We start from the raw sequence: 16,466 nt of genomic DNA, 5'->3' as shown, positions 1-16,466 counted from the left end.
GTTTCTGCCTGCATGTGCATTTGCCTTTTTTTTTTTTTTTTTTTTTTTAAAGTAGGCTTCACACCCAGCACAGAGCCCAATGCAGGGATTGCACTCAGGACCCTGAGATCGTGACCTGAGCTGAGGTCAGGAGTCGGACACTTAACTGACTGAGCCACTCAGGTGCCTCTACATTTGCCTCTTTTTTTTTTTTAAAAATTTTTTTTTTTTTTTCAACGTTTATTTATTTTTGGGACAGAGAGAGACAGAGCATGAACGGGGGAGGGGCAGAGAGAGAGGGAGACACAGAATCGGAAACAGGCTCCAGGCTCTGAGCCATCAGCCCAGAGCCCGACGCGGGGCTCGAACTCACGGACCGTGAGATCGTGACCTGGCTGAAGTCGGACGCTTAACCGACTGCGCCACCCAGGCGCCCCTACATTTGCCTCTTTTTAAGGGAGTGGCATTTTACTCTTCATTCCCTGTGTGTCAGATATCACAACTAGTTGTCTTTGACCAATCAGTATCAAATGTGGATGTTTGTCACAGATAAGGAGGTGGCATATCACTTATAGGTATTTTGGGTTTTAATGTGTTGAAATGCTAGTAGTTTAAACTGCTATGTAAGCAGAAGCTTTTAAAAAGCAAGCTTTTGAGTGGGGGACAATTTCTAGTAGCTTTCTTAACAAGCCTTTTACCTGTTTCCAGACTCTTGCCAACTGAGTACTGTAATAAAGACAACTGTTTGAACATCCTGTTTTATGTAGAGACAGTGGCCTACAAGATCACTATTTGTTTTAAAATCTTTTTTCTTTTTGTTTATATTTTCTGCTAGATACTAAGGCTAAGACACACCACAGGTGTAACAGCAAAGAAAAATGTTGCAGCCTTAAAACGTGAAACTTACACAGTGGATTTTATTAAAAAGCAGATTGAAGAGTTCAACATAGGAAAGAGACATTTAGCCAACATGATGGGAGAAGATCCAGAAACTTTTACGCAAGAGGATATTGATGTAAGTACAGTTACTCTGTTGGGAAACTAATTACTGTAGTTTTAACTGTTGAAATTACTTTTCTCCAGCTTGAGTTCTTTAGCTCTGTGTAAATTTTAATCAAACTGTCAGAATAAGGACAAATACCACTATGCGTTGCATGTTGGAACCAGGCTTTCGAAGAGAGAGATGCTACTCTGTATTTCAAGCATTACAAAGCAGAGTGAGTTTTAGATTTTAACGAGAAATGGATAACTTTATTGTTTCAAGGTCCTAGGAGCCACTATGAATGCTTATACACAATTTGGAAACATTTATCCAGTTGTGTAGTCTTAAACTCCACTTTCTTGCAAAATGATGATGGAAATATAGTCAAGTATACAGGAAATTCCATAAGTAAACCTGAGTCAAGTGTTTTTTATTATCTTAACTGTACATAAATTTTCAAAGTCAGGGCATGTTCTAAATGATTTGAGAGTTGAGAGTTAGAACTCTATTATTGTTCCACTCTTGAGTTGTTCTAACTCTCATAAAAGTAGTAATGATACATTTTTGCTAGACATGTCCCAACATAGTTAACAAAGATACTTAAAATTTAACAACTTTGTAACTTGTTCTAAGTTTTTTTATTCTATTTTGCATTCCATTATAGTTGACATACAGTGTTATATTAGTTTCAGGGGTACAATATAGTGATTCAACACCATACAACACCCGGTGCTCATCACAAGTGCACTCCTTCATCACTTATTTAACTCCATCCTCCTACCAACTTCCTGTCTGGTAACCATCAGTTTGTTCCTTATAGTTAAGAGTTTGGTTTTTGGTTTGCCTTTCTCTTTGTTTCCTTTGCTCATTTTGTTTTGTTTCTTAAATTCCATATAAATGAAATCATATAGTATTTGTCTTTCTCTGACTGACTTATTTCACGTAGCATTATACTCTCTAGCTCCACCCATGCCATTGCAAATGGCAAGATTTCATACTTTGTAATGGCTGAATAATATTCTTCTGTGTGTATGTGTGTCTCGTATCTTCTTTATCCATTCATCTATCCATGGACACTTGTGCTGCTTCCATGATTTGGCTGTTATAGATAATGCTGCTATAAACATAGGGATATGTGTATCCCTTTGAATTAGCGTTTTAGTATTTTCTGGGTAAATACTCAGTTGTGTCATTGCTGGATCATAGGGTAGTTCTATTATAGATAGATAGATAGATAGATAGATAGATAGATAGATAGATAGATAGATATAGATATATAGATATAAATAATTTATCGTGAAGTTAGCTAACATACAGTGTATACAGTATGCTTTTGGTTTTAGGGGCAGATTCCCTTGATTCATCACTTACATACGACACCCAGCGCTCATCCCAACAAGTGCCCTCCTCAATGACCATCACCCATTTCCCCCTCCCCCGCCATTAACCCTCAGTTTGTTCACTGTATTTAAGAGTCTCCTATGGTTTGCCTCCCTCTCTGTTTGAAACTATTTTTTCCCTTCCCTTCCCCCATGGTCTTTTGTTAAGTTTCTCAAGTTCCACATATGAGTGAAAACATATATCTCCCTTTCTCTGACTTCTTTCACGTAGCGTAATACCCTCCAGTTCCATCCACGTTGTTGCAAATGGCAGGATTTCATTCCTTCTCATTGCCGAGTAATATTCCATTGTGTATATAAACCACATCTTCTTTATCCATTCGTCAGTCGATGGACATTTGGGCTCTTTCCATAATTTGGCTGTTGTTGAAAGCACTGCTGTAAACACTGGAGTACATGTGCCCCTATGAATGAGCACTCCTGTATCCTTTGGATAAATTCCTAGTAGTGCTGTTGCTGGGTCGTAGGGTGGTTCTGTTTTTAACTTTTTGAGAAACCTCCATACTGTTTTCCAGAGTGGCTGCACCAGTTTGCATTCCCACCAACAGTACAAGTAGTCTTCTTTTTCTCCACATCCTCTCCCAACACCTGCTGTTTCTTGTGTTGTTGGTTTTAGCAATTCTGACAGGCACGAGGTGATAGATATCTCATTGTAGTTTTGATTTGCATTTCCCTGTTTTCATGTCTGTTGGCCTTCTGGATGTCTTCTTTGGAGGAATGTCAGTTCATGTCTTCTGCCCATTTTTAATCGGATTATTTGCTTTTTGAATGTTGAATTATAGAAGTTCTTTATTATTTTGGATACTAATGAATTGCAATATCTCCTCCCATTCCATAGGTGTACTTTCACTTTGTTATTTCCTTCACTGTGCAGAATCTTTTATTTTGATATAGCCTCAGTGGTTTATTTTTGCTTTCATTTCCCTTGCCCCAGGAGACATATCTAGAAAAATGTTTCTGTGGCCAATGTCTGAGAAATTACTGCCTGTGCTTGGATCTCTTCTTGGATTTTTACGGTTTCAATTCTCACATTTAGGTCTTTAGTCCATTTTGGGTGTTTTGTTTTATTTGTTTTGTTATGTTTTATTTTAAGAGAGAGGGGGCCCAAGTGAGCGAGGGGCAGAAAGTGGGAGAGACAGAGAGAGGGAGAGAGAATCTCATGAGGGAGAGACAGAGAGAGATTAGGAGAGAGGGAGAAGGGCTCACCCAAAGCAGGCTTGTGTTCACCAGAGCAGGACTCATGCTCACCCAAAGTGGGGCTCGAACTCACAAATCGTGAGATCATGACCTGAGCCAAAGTCAAGATGCTTAACCGACTGAGCCACCCAGGCGCCCTTTTAATGCATTCGAATTTATTTTTGTATATGGTGAAAGAAAGTGATCCTTTTGTATGTACCTGTCCAGTTTTCCCAACGCCATTTGTTGAAGGGACTTTTTCCTATTGGATATTCTTTCCTGCTTTGTTGAAGTTTAATTGACCACATAATTGTGAGTTTGTTTCTGGGTTTTCTATTCCATTGATCTGTGTGTCTGTTTTTGTGCCAGTACCATATGATCTTGATCACTACCACTTTGTAATATAATCTGAAGTCTGGAATTGTGAAACCTCCAACTTTGCTTTGCTTTTTTAAACTTGGCTTTGACTATTCAGGGTCTTTTGTGGTTCCTTATACATTTTAGGACTTTTTGGTTCTGTGAAAAATTCTGTTGGTATTTTGATAGGGATTGTATTAAATGTGTAGGTTGTTTTGGGTAGTATAGATATTTTAACAATACTCGTTCTCCCAATCCATGAGCATGGAATGTCTTTCCATTTCTTTGTGTCATCTTCAATTTCTTTCATCAGTGTTTTATAATTTTCAGAATATAAGTCTTTCACCTCTTTGGTTAGGTTTATTCCTAGGTATCTTATTGTTTTTGGTGCAATTGTAAATGGGACTGTATTAATTTCTCTTTCTGCTCCTTCATTATTAGTGGGTAGAAATGCAGCAGATTCCTGCACATTGATTTTGTATCCTGTGACCTTACTGAATTCATTTATTCTAGTTTTTTGGTGGAGTCTTTAGGGTTTTCTATATGTAGTATCATGTCATCTACAAATAGTGAAAGTTTTACTTTGGATGCCTTTTTTTTTTTCCTTCCTGTTGTCTAATTGCTGTGGCAACGACTTCTGGTACTGTGTTGAATAAAAGTGGTGAGAGTGGACATCCTTGTCTTGTTCCTAACCTTAGGGGGAAAGCTCTCAGTTTTTCCCCATTGAGTATGATGTTAGCTGTGGGTTTTTCTTTTATGGCCTTTATTATATTGAGGTATATTTCATTTAAACCTACTTTGTTAAGGGCTTTTATCTTGAATGGATGTTATAATTTGTCAAATACTTCTTATGCATCTGCTGAGATGATCCTTTCTGTTATTGATGTGATGTATCACATTGATTGATTTGCAAATATTGAACCACCTTTGCATCCTGGGAATAAATCCCACTTGACTGTGGTGAATGATTTTTTTTTTTTTTTTAAGGTACTGTTGGATTCTGTTTGCCAGTATTTTGTTGAAGATTTTTGCATCGGTGTTTATCAGAGATATTTGCCTATAGTTCTCCTTTTTTGTGGGGTCTTTATCTGGTTTTGGTATCAGAGTGATACTCTCTTTATAAAATGAATTTGGAAATTTTCCTTCTGTTTTCTGGAATAGTTTGAGTAGAACAGGTCTTAACTCTTCTTTAAATATTTAGTAGAATTTGTCTCTGGAGCCCTCTGGCCCTGGACTTTTTGTTTGTTAGGAGTTTTTTGATTACAGATTCAATCTTCTTGCTGGTAATCAGTCTGCTCAGATTTTCTATTTCCTGTTTCTTCAGTTTTGGGAAGTTATATGTTTCTAGGAATTTTTCCATTTCTTCTAGATTGTCCAATTTGTTGGCATATAGTTTTTCATAATACTCTCTTACAATTGTTTGTATTTCTGTGGCGTTGGTTGTTATTTCTCGTCTTTCATGGGTAATTTTGTTTATCTGAGTTTTTTGTTTTTTGTTTGTATGTTGTTTTTGATGAGTCTGGGTAGAGTTTTATCAATTTTGTTGATTTTTTTCAACAAATCAACTCCTGGTTTCATTGATCTGTTGTTTTTTAGTTTGTATATCATTTATTTCTGCTCTAATCTTTGTCATTTCCTTACTTCTGCTCGTTTGAGGTTGTATTTGTTCTTCATTTTCTAGTTCCTTTAGGTGTAAGAGTAGATTATTTGTGATTTTTCTTGCTTTTGAAGTAGGCCTGTGTTGCTATAAACTTTCCTCTCAGAACAGCTTTTGCTGCATCCCAAAGGTTTCAGGCTGTTATGTTTCATTTTCATTTATTTCCATGTACTGTTTGATTTCTTTGATTTCTTGGTTGACTCATTCAGTGTTTAGTAGCATGTTATTTAACCTCCATTTATTTGTGCTCTTATCAGTTTTTTCTTGTGGTTGGTCTCTAAATTTATAGTATTTTGGTCAGAAAAGATGTGTGGTATGACTTTGATCCTTTTGAATTTGTTGAAGCTTGTTATGTGGCCTAATATGTGATCTGTTCTGAAGAATGTTCCACATTCACTTGAAAAGAATGTTTATTCTGTTTGAGGATGGAATGTTCTGAATACATCTGTTAAATCCATCCATTCCAGTGTATCATTCAAAGCCGCTGTTTTCCTTGTTGATTTTCTGTTTGGATGATCTATCCATCGCTATGAGTGGGGGTGTTAAAATCTGCTACTATTACTGTGTTATTATCAATTAGCTCTTTTATGTTTGTTATTAATCATTTTGTGTATTTGGATGCTCTCATGTTGGGTACATATATATATTTATAGTTGTTATATTGTCTTGTTGGATTGTCCCCTTTATTATTATATGATGTCTTTCTTTGTCTCTTTTCATAAACTTTGTTTTAAAGTCTATTTTTGTGGAGTGCCTGGGTGGCTCAGTCATTTAAGTGTCTGATTCTTGATTTTGGCTCAGGTCATGATCTCACGGTTCATGAGTTCAACCTCTGCTATTAGGCTCTGTGCTGACCGTGCAGACAGAGCCTGCTTTGGATTCTCTCTCTCTCTCTCTCTCTCTCTCTCTCTCTGTCTCTCTGTCTCTCTGTCTCTCTCCCCACCCCCCCCACCCCTCTCCCGCTTGCTTACACTCTCTCATAAATAAGTAAATAACCTTAAAAAAATGGTCTGTTTTTGTCCAATGTAAGTATTGCTAATCCAGCTTTTTTTTTGACATCCATTTACATGAAGTTTCTTCCCCCTCACTTTCAGTCTGCAGGTGTCCTTAGGTCTGAAATGAGTCTCTTGTAGGCATCGTATAGATGGGTCTTGTTTTATCCGCTCTGTCACTGTATGTCTTTTGATTGGAGCACTTAGTCCATTTACATTCAAAGTAATTATTGATAGATATGTATTTATTGCCATTTTGTTACTTGTTTTGTGGTTGTTCATGTAGTTTTCTGCACACAGTATGCTCTCACTTGCAAATAGAAACAGCTTAACTTCTTTCCTTCTAGTCTGGATCCATTTTATTTCTTTTTCTTCTCTAATTGCCACGTCTAGACGTTCCAGTAATGTTGAACAGAAATGGCAAGGGTAGACATCCTCATCTTGTTTCTGATCTTAGGGGAAAAGCATTCGGTCTTTCACCAATAAATACATTAGCAATGGGCTTTTTGCAGATACTCTTATCAGGCATAGGCAATTCCATACCCAATTTATTGAGTATTTTTATTGTAAAGAGGTACTGGATATTGTCAAATGCTTTTTATTTTTATTTTTATGTTTTGCTTTTATTGAGACGATCATGCCTTTTATTGGTATGGTATGTCACTGTAGTTGACTTTTTTATGTTTTTATCATTATTAAGTTAGAGTAGTAACAGCTACTTTCATGTTGTAAAACTGAAGAGATAAGCATAAGCAAAAAAAAAAAAAAAAATTATGACATAGCAAATCACAAAGTCAGTCATAAAGGAGGGTCTCATTTTACCGACAGATTTGTTCTGGACTTGATGGAAGCAAATGCTGATTTTCTAATTATTATTATTATTATTTTATTTACATAAATTGATGTGGATGTTAAACTAACCTTGTGTTCCTGGAATAAATCTCACTTTGTGTGGGTCATCATAAAATGTGTTTCTGGAGTTAGTTTGCTAGCATTTTGTGGAGGATTTTTGTATCTGATTGATACTGATCTGTGGTTTTCTTGTAATGTCTTCGTCTCATTTTGAATTCAGGGTAATATTTGGCTTCATTGAAAGAGTTGGTGGGTGTTTTCTTCTGTTTTCACAAGAGTTTGTGAAGAGTTGGTATTCTTTAAATGTTTGGTTGAATTCATTTGGGCCTCGGATTTCTTTGTGGTTGGTTTTCTTTTTACTGCTGTTTGCATTTAAAACTGGTTCTCCTCGGGGCACCTGGGTGGCTCAGTTGATTGAGCTTCCGTCTTCAGCTCAGGTCATGATCTCTCCACTCGTGAGTTCAAGCCCCACATCGGGCTCTGCGCTGACAGCTCAGAGCCTGGAGCCTGCTTTGGACTCTGTCTCTCTCTCTCTCTCTCTCTCTCTCTCTCTCTGCCCCTCCTCTGCTCATGCTCGCTCTCTCTCTCTCTCTCTCTCTCAAAAATAAAGATTCCAAAAAAAATTAAAAAAAAAACCAAACAATAAAACTGGTTCTCCTCTCTCTTCTTGGGACCTGTGTGCCCCTGAGTAACTGTTGTCAGCAAGAGGATCCCACTACCCAACTGAGTTTACCACTATGGCATTTTTGAGGATCTTTACTACCTTTCTGGGCATATGGGGCATGTTTAGCTTATAGAAAGAAATAAATTCCTTTAGTGGCTTTGTAATTCTGTCTGAGAAGATAACCATTTTCACACTGTTAGTATTAAAAATTAACTGTGTTGTTTGGAGTGGTTATTTCATTGCTTAGATACTTAATCAGAATATTAGTTTGGGGTGTTAAAAATACTTGCAAGAGGATTTAACTTCTAGGTAGCAGACACAGTCTATAATTTAATTCATTTACCTGCTTGAAAGTCTAGGCTCACTGTGTAATTTTCACATTGGTAAATTAGGTGCCATTATATTCAGATTAAACGATTTGTTATTTTATATATTTTAGAAATTGGTTTTTCCGTACTACTTATCCAATTGCTAAAATAATGATAGCTGAAACTATCTGTAAAATGTACTTAAGCAAAAATATTTAAGATTGAAAACAACTTTCATATATGAAGATATCTTTAAAATTTGTTAAGGTGTTTGCCACAGACACACATGGGTGTCTCCATTTAGCATATTCTTTTTGTATTATTAGAGGAATCTAAAAGGATCCTATCATTCAGTCAGGTTGAAACAATGTGTTTTGTTCTGGTTCTTACAATATAGAATTGCTTTCCGGAGAAGAGGTATTTAAAATCAGTATGTGAATGTGAGAGGTGACAGCTTCTCTGTACTTTTAAAACTGCATGTGTGTATGCAGATGGTGAAAGTAACTTGTTGTTATTTTGTGTCCTTTTGCTAATAGAATATAGTAAAAATCTCCCTTAGATTTAGCCAATAGAGTGATAAAATCATGAATTAACATGAAAGCCATCCAACTGCTTCTTTAAAATTTTCTAAAATGAAGCGGAATTTCTTGTGTTGTAAGGAATACATATATCTACGGAACATATAGGACTTTGTTGTTAAATTTAAGTTGTTTTTTTGTTTTTTGTTTTTTGTTTTTTTTTTTAAAGAGATTCATTGTAGTTGAAGTGATGCTTTTGCAAGATGCAGAACCTGGAATCAGGAGATTCCTTGCAGTGTCACTAACCACTATAATGTTTGGCAAGTCACAGCACTCTGTCACTTGATTTTCTCATCTCTAAAATAATACCTGTTTGCCTACCTCAGAATATAAGTAGAGTATGAGATTAATGCAGCGTGTTATTGTTCTCATTACTGTTAAATGTCATAAGTAAAATCTACTATAATTTGAATCATTCACTAGTTCTCTAATTACCTTTGTCACACACATCTCCCATCCCACCTAAGACTGGGATGTCGAAGAGAATAATAGGAAGTGCCGTTGAGTATATTGATTTATCACTGAGTGGAACCAGAGATTGTGTTGTAGCCACAGGTTGGATTTGGTTTCACCTAGCACACTGCCTAAATGCCCGTGTGGAAGTGAATGGTGACCCCAGTGACATAATTCTGCCGTGTTGGACTTCCCTGCAAGTGATTGATCTGCCTCACTAAGTCTCACATTTAAATCAATTAGCTCTGGGCATTTTATTAAATTTAGTGGACTGTCTTTGGCATCTAAGTAGATGTAAAAGCAAAAAAGGACAGAGACAACCAGCTCAATTCTTTAACCAAAGAATTAAAATTATATATACCTATTGCAGTTCCTGTTTGTGTGTGTGTTTTCAAACCTATTATTTGTGTTTGAGATTTGGCTGTATATATAACCTGATGAGTCTTATGTAGCGTTTCCATACTGACACAATGCTTAATTATTTCTAAAGACAAAACCAAATAAATTTCAGATACCCAAAATCAGGAAAATGCTTTAAGCTTCCAGATAATCTTTTGGAAGAACACTGTGATTGCTTTTACATATTTAGAAGTTGTAATGCTTTTTTGTTTTTTTTTTTTTAAATTTTTTTTTTAATGTTTATTTATTTTTGGGACAGAGAGAGACAGAGCATGAACGGGGGAGGGGCAGAGAGAGAGGGAGACACAGAATCGGAAACAGGCTCCAGGCTCTGAGCCATCAGCCCAGAGCCCGACGCGGGGCTCGAACTCACGGACTGCGAGATCGTGACCTGGCTGAAGTCAGACGCTTAACCGACTGCGCCACCCAGGCGCCCCTGTAATGCTTTTTTGTAATGTGTTTAAGAATTTAAAACCAGGTACAGTAATTTTTCTCTTATTTTATATGATGAGGAAATTAGACAATCTGCAAAAGTGAAGTTTCCAGATAAGGGAAACTATTTTTAATTATTATCTGTAATGAAAAATACCACCACTTATCAAAAACCTCCTATGTATGTGCAAGATGCTGTCTGGGAGCCTGATATACATTACCACATTCAATCTTTATAAAAACCTTATGGGGTCAGTATTTACTGTTGAGGAATCCGGGGCTGGCCAGGTCTTTCTGTATGCAAAGCCTGTTTTTCCACACTTTCGAAGATTAATTTTTTGGGTAACATTTTCTAAAATAAATGATGGTCTCCCCAGCCTTATTTAGCAGAGTATAGGGAGTGTAATTTAACCTTACTACGCCTCAGGATTTTCCTTTTAGCATGGTTGTTGAGCTGTGATAACCCTGACTGTGGCTCGTCGTTCCTGTTTGTCCCTGTACTGAATGGCCTGACTATGCTTTATTGCTGATCCCTGCCATCTCCTTTCCTGTCAAGATGTCTGTGAGTCTGCCTCTGGCTGCTCTCCCCTCCAGCCTTCTGGCATAACTAAACTTGTTAGGCCTGAGAATTAAAACTAACAGCCACTGAACTTGGCGTGAGGACCTGCGTGTCCTTCCTACTAAGTAAAATCGTGAATTTATTGTCGGCTAATTCAGCTCTTTGTAGGCATTTTTCTGTGGATTTCTAGGTTTAGAACTTTATTGCAGAAGGCTGAACTTGAATAGAAATCTGGCCCTACTGAGTGCAGCATATAGAATATGTGAAATTATACCTTGCTAATCTTACATGCTATGTATGTATAGCATGTATAAAGGCTTTTAAAAAGAGTACAGGGGCCCCCGGGTGCCTCATTCGCTTGAGTGTCTACTCACTTGAGTGTCCACCTGATTTAGCTCAGGTCACGATCTCACGGTTTGTGAGTTCGAGTCCTACATTGGGCTCTGCACTGAGAGTGCAGAGCCTGCTTGGAATTCTCTCTCTCTGCCCCTCCCCTACTTGCATGTTCTCTCTCTCTCTCTCAAAATAAACTTAAAAAATACTTAAAAAAAAAAAAAGATTACAGTTGTGGATTTGCAAAATAAAAAGATATATGTTATAAAATTTTCTGAATAAAAATAATTCTTGTCACTTTTAATATTTACTTAAAAGTTACATTATTTAGAAGTTTATTATTAAAGCTACAGCACTGTATATTGGCTAGCATTTTTTTGTATGTGTGCAAAATTACTTTGCTGTATTTAATGCTCAATCTTGGTATTGTATTGATGTGAAAAAAAATTTTTAGTTTGTGAAATAACAAATTAACTAGAAAGAAATTAGTCATGGGCAGAGTAGATTTTCTGCATTTCGAGATAGTTTAATTTTTGCCTACTGTTTTAAGTTCTTTTGAAAAGAAAGAAACCACTCGTTGCACTTCCCCACTGAACCACTATGATGCTACTTTACCTCCAGCAGATCTGAGAGGGTCGGTCCCCTCTCACAGTCAGTAGTGTATATGGTCACTTGCTGGAAATACTTAAATGCTATGCTGAATGTTTTGAAAATCTGTCTTAACCCTGTGGTTCTCAACTCCTCTTCCTTAAACCTTTCACAGATTACTGCCAAATGTTGATCACCATGTAAAAAATATTTTGCTCTATAAACCGTACGGTTACCATGAGGAGGATTGAACTGTCAGATTGAGTAGTGAGCCGAGTGGGTTCTGTATTCAATGTGAAACAGTTCCAACTTGGCCAAGAGAAGACTATGTGTACGGAGACTGTAAAGAAATAAGCCCCCAGCGTGTAACGGAGGCAGGGCTGCATCCGTTTTCCTTAGTGACCCAAGGCAAAAGGCTGGTCCAGTGACATTGTAACACATTGTTATGCTAGAGTAGACAGTGGGTTACGGTTATTTCAAAATTGTGCTGTCAGCACCCAAAGAAGTTGAGGACCACTGCTATTTGCATTTCCCTTTTTGAATTAAGTAGTATCACTTACCAGTTTTAAGTTGGAGACATTTCGGTTGTGTTAAACGTTATGGATACAGAATTGCACTTTTACTAATGTCTTTATTTGGGAATTAAAAGTTAAGTTCTACATTACTATAGCATTTCAGGAAAAAAGCCAGCAAATTGATATATAACACTGCTGAAGTCTACCAATTACTTTTTAATTGGTATTACAGACCTCATTCTGAAACCAGAATGTTTTATTCTCCTAAGTGTGAATATGCTGTATGAAGTTTCTCTAATTGATTTGCTGTGCCCATTCCATTTGATGTATCATTTTTCACAATATTTCATAATTTGTGCTCACTTCTAATGAACAGAGTCGTTAGGACAGGCATGTCTAAGTACAACTGACAGCTAACATTAGGTGCCAGATGCAGTTTATAAAGCTATGTAGAACTGTAGAGAACAGTTTAAATAAATTAGCACCTGTACATTAGTCTCACTTGCTGGTAATTTATAAGCGAATCAGTAGAGATGACATTTAGGTAAGTCATTGATCAAGTTAACAGCTGCAAACCCACTGCCCAGCTGGGATACCTAATTAATAGAGATTGCATTCCTGACCCGGTGCTCCTCCTGGGTTGAGCCTGCAGTCCTTTTATACTTTGATTTAAGCCTAAGAATGTAGTCAAATACTTCGCCTTCGTTTTAGAGAACGCTTGAATTACCCAGTGTTCTAGTTAGACACCTAGAAATGTAAGACACATATTTACGAGATGAGAATTACCTTACTCCGTGACTTATGTGGGTGAATTTTTTTTTAATTTCCATTCTTTATTTTTGTCAGTATTTTTTTGTTTTAGATTCAGGTAAACCATGCTGTCGTCCAATAAATATTTTTAAATCTTTATTTTATTTCGAGGGGGAGGGCGGAAAGGCGGGGGGAGAGAGAGAGAGAGAGTGAGAGAGAATCCTAAGCAGGCTCTGCACTGTCAGCACAGAGCCCAATCTCACAAACCGTGAGGTCATGAGCTGAGCCGAAATCAAGAGTTGACTTAATCGATGGAGCCACTTAGGTGCCTCTAAATTTTTAAAGGTTTCTGTACTTATCATTAAATGTATGCTCCACTTTTTTTATTTCCAAAAGAAGCAGGATTTTTGTGGTTTGTTTTTTTGTTTTTGTGACAACCAACTATTGAACCTGCATCATGTATATAACATTGTTTTCAAATTTGACGTAACACCTAAGATTTAAAATACCTAAGAACTTTGCCAAGTTGAATTCCAGAACTTAATATAGGAAATGTTAATCTAGAACTTATTATAAGAAAATACTTTTTTTTCCCCCTATCCCTATGGCTCAGAGTTTCTTCTGAGTGAACTTAAGTCTGAAAGATTAAGTCATCAGCAACCTTAAATCAGAGTAAGGCAATGATTTGGCATCTACTTCAGGTGTATAATCGTAGACATTGATGATGTTTGCACACGTGTCAACTACAAGCTACACCCAGAATCTGGTTCCTACTAAGAAAAGGTTCTCTTGAAACCCAAATGCTAGCCTAAGACAAGTACCGATGTTGAGCTAGTAATATTGTTTTCAAGCTTCTTGAAGAAAATCGATCCCCTACTGATACACAGTTGGCCTCTCCACAGCACAGGGTTCAGGGGTGCCAACCCCCTGTAGAGTCGAAAATCCTCAGAGAACTTCTGACTCCCCTAAATGTCACTTAGCTACTTATTAATGGCCTCCTGTTGACCAGAAGCTCTATCGATAACCTTGTATCGATACAGTTGATTAGCACATACCTTGTATGTTGTGCGTATTATACACTATGCAGTTACAATAAAGCAAACTAGAAAAAAGAGAGTGTTAAGAAAATCACAAGGAAAATACATTTACAAGTACTGCACTGTGTTTATCAGAACAAAACTCAGCGCATACCAGGGACTCACAGGAATTGAAACCTGTGTCGTTCACTGGTCAAACACATATATTTTTGTTTTTTGTTTCTGTGGAAGAATTGGCTGTTTCTTAGTTTATGTAATAGTTTTTTATGTAGATTGCTTAGAAGTGAAACAATACTTATTTCAGATTATTAGGAAACTTCCGTTAATTCTACTGTAGTTGATACATGTGGTCCAAGTGGGCTAAACCACAGTTCAGAAGTGAATTGCCAGTTCTCCTCTAATTTTAAGATACTTGAGGTCCTAGGCCATGTCCTGCTGGTGCTTTTTCTCTAGTGCCCAGTAAGTGCCACACATGTGCCAGGAACCCTGGAACATTACAGGGGACGAGTTTACATTAGCAGAGAGTCAAATATTTCTCTCACCGCCTTCCTTCACTGATTTTCTGGTTGACTTAACCTCACCTATCTTTTTTTTCAACATTTTTATTTATTTTTGGGACAGAGAGAGACAGAGCATGAACGGGGGAGGGGAAGAGAGAGAGGGAGACACAGAATCGGAAACAGGCTCCAGGCTCTGAGCCATCAGCCCAGAGCCTGACGCGGGGCTCGAACTCCCGGACCGTGAGATCGTGACCTGGCTGAAGTCGGACGCTTAACCGACTGCGCCACCCAGGCGCCCCAACCTCACCTATCTTAATATTTCAATTCTCCGTTTTTTTATCATGCTAATCTAGATACTTCTGAATAACATCAGGGAAACTTTTTTTAAAAAGTATCAACACTTTCTTTGCCTTTGTTTCTCATTTTCGTTTCTCGTACTTCTAAAACTTTCCCAACCAAATCTTTACCTTAATTTAAAATTAAAAGAAATTTTTTTAATGTTTATTCATTTTTTAAAGATAGAGAGACAGAGGACAAGCAGGGATGGGGAGGAGAGAGAGGGAGACCTAGAATCTGAAGCAGGCTCCAGGCTCTGAGCTGTCAGCACAGAGCCGGATGCAGGGCTCAAACTCCCGAACCGCGAGATCATGACCTGAGCCAAAGTCGGGTGCTCAACTGACTGAGCCATGCTGGCGCCCCACCTTAATTCAAAATTTTGTGTGAAAAAGCCCTTCTTCCCCTAACCATTCTTGCTGCTGCTTCTTTGTTATACTTATTTGAAATACGGTCCTTAGCCTTATGTTGAATTAGGAATAGTATTGTTAGGTATTGTGTATTTTGGGAAGCCCCGAGGACTCAAGGCGTGAGCCCGTGGAAGACTTTATCTTCTATGAGATGTTTTTCAGGTGCGGGGCAGAGGCTGTCGTTGTAAGGAGTGAGGGTGATGCTGTATGCCATCTGCAGGGAGAGCTTGGGGAAGTCTCTCGAGCCTGTGGCTTTGGAGAGAAACTGATTGAGGAAGCCAAAGGGGCAAATTAGTGGCGGTATGGAGAGAGGTGGAGAGGTAGATGCCGTATTTGGAAGGGCTTGCACAAATCCCTTTCTGCTAAAGTGTCAGGTCCCCGTGCCCTAACAGACCCCCGTAGGGGTTTGGGATGTGCCTGCCTGGCCTTGATTACACACAAGTCATCCTGGTCAAGGAAGGTGAAATCTTATCCCTGGGTAAGGAGACAGTCTGAAAGGCAGGAAGCAGGAAAGCTGTCGTGTTCCCTGGTGGGTCTCGTCGCAGGGGCCAGTACCCTTACAGCTGATGGCAGAGCTTCTGTAACGAGATGGCAGTGACTTGGGTGACACCGTGCTCGGAGGTTGGTGCTGGCACAGCAGACTGCAGTGCACACGCACGGTCTCATACTTTGCAAACGTGCACAGTGTCCAGGAGCTGTGTCACTACCAGCAGCGGTAGAGAAAGCTGATGGGTGCCTGCCTCCCCTCACCATTTCTGCCTTTAAGGTGGAGGTGGGGACCTGGACTGAATGCGTTGCAGACACTGGGAGAGGGTTCCCTGGAGGGCATGTTGCAGACGAGGCTCTGTCCTCATGGGCTCTGGAGGACGACCTTGTTCCGTCAGGTGGGCGTTCCGAGGCCACAAGAAAGAAGGGGATGCTTGTCATTTTGGTTGTTTTTTTCTTCCTTTTGCTTTGTTCCTAGGAGGAAAGAGGTGCAAAACAAGCAGGAGTTTTCAGTGTTGGTCACAACTCGGTATTTACATCTTTTTCTTTCCAGTAGCAAGTTAAGATTAACTGGAAAGGAACAAACGGGGGTGGCAGGAGCCGCCAACTGTAATAAGGGCCCCTGAATTAATAAACATTACAAGAGGACTAATTGGGGATCTGTGGAGTCTTGTGATATTACTTTCATTTTCACCCCATGTGAGTGTTCGTGTGTGTATGTATATG

General features: G+C 38.4%; 1 protein-coding gene across 1 annotated transcript in view; it reads left to right on the top strand.

Annotated features, from left to right (window-relative positions):
* Positions 1 to 16,466, top strand: part of MRPS9 (mitochondrial ribosomal protein S9) — a 65,872-nt gene that overhangs the window by 11,328 nt on the left and 38,078 nt on the right. Inside the window, exon 2 of the mRNA XM_047852910.1 lies at positions 815 to 994. Coding sequence (XP_047708866.1) covers positions 815 to 994 — 180 coding nt within the window. The remainder of the gene's footprint in view (positions 1 to 814; positions 995 to 16,466) is intronic.

This window comes from Prionailurus viverrinus, chromosome A3 (genome assembly GCF_022837055.1).
Source record: "Prionailurus viverrinus isolate Anna chromosome A3, UM_Priviv_1.0, whole genome shotgun sequence".
Taxonomy (NCBI): Eukaryota; Metazoa; Chordata; class Mammalia; order Carnivora; family Felidae; genus Prionailurus; species Prionailurus viverrinus.
This window is presented reverse-complemented; position numbering and strand designations above follow the sequence as displayed.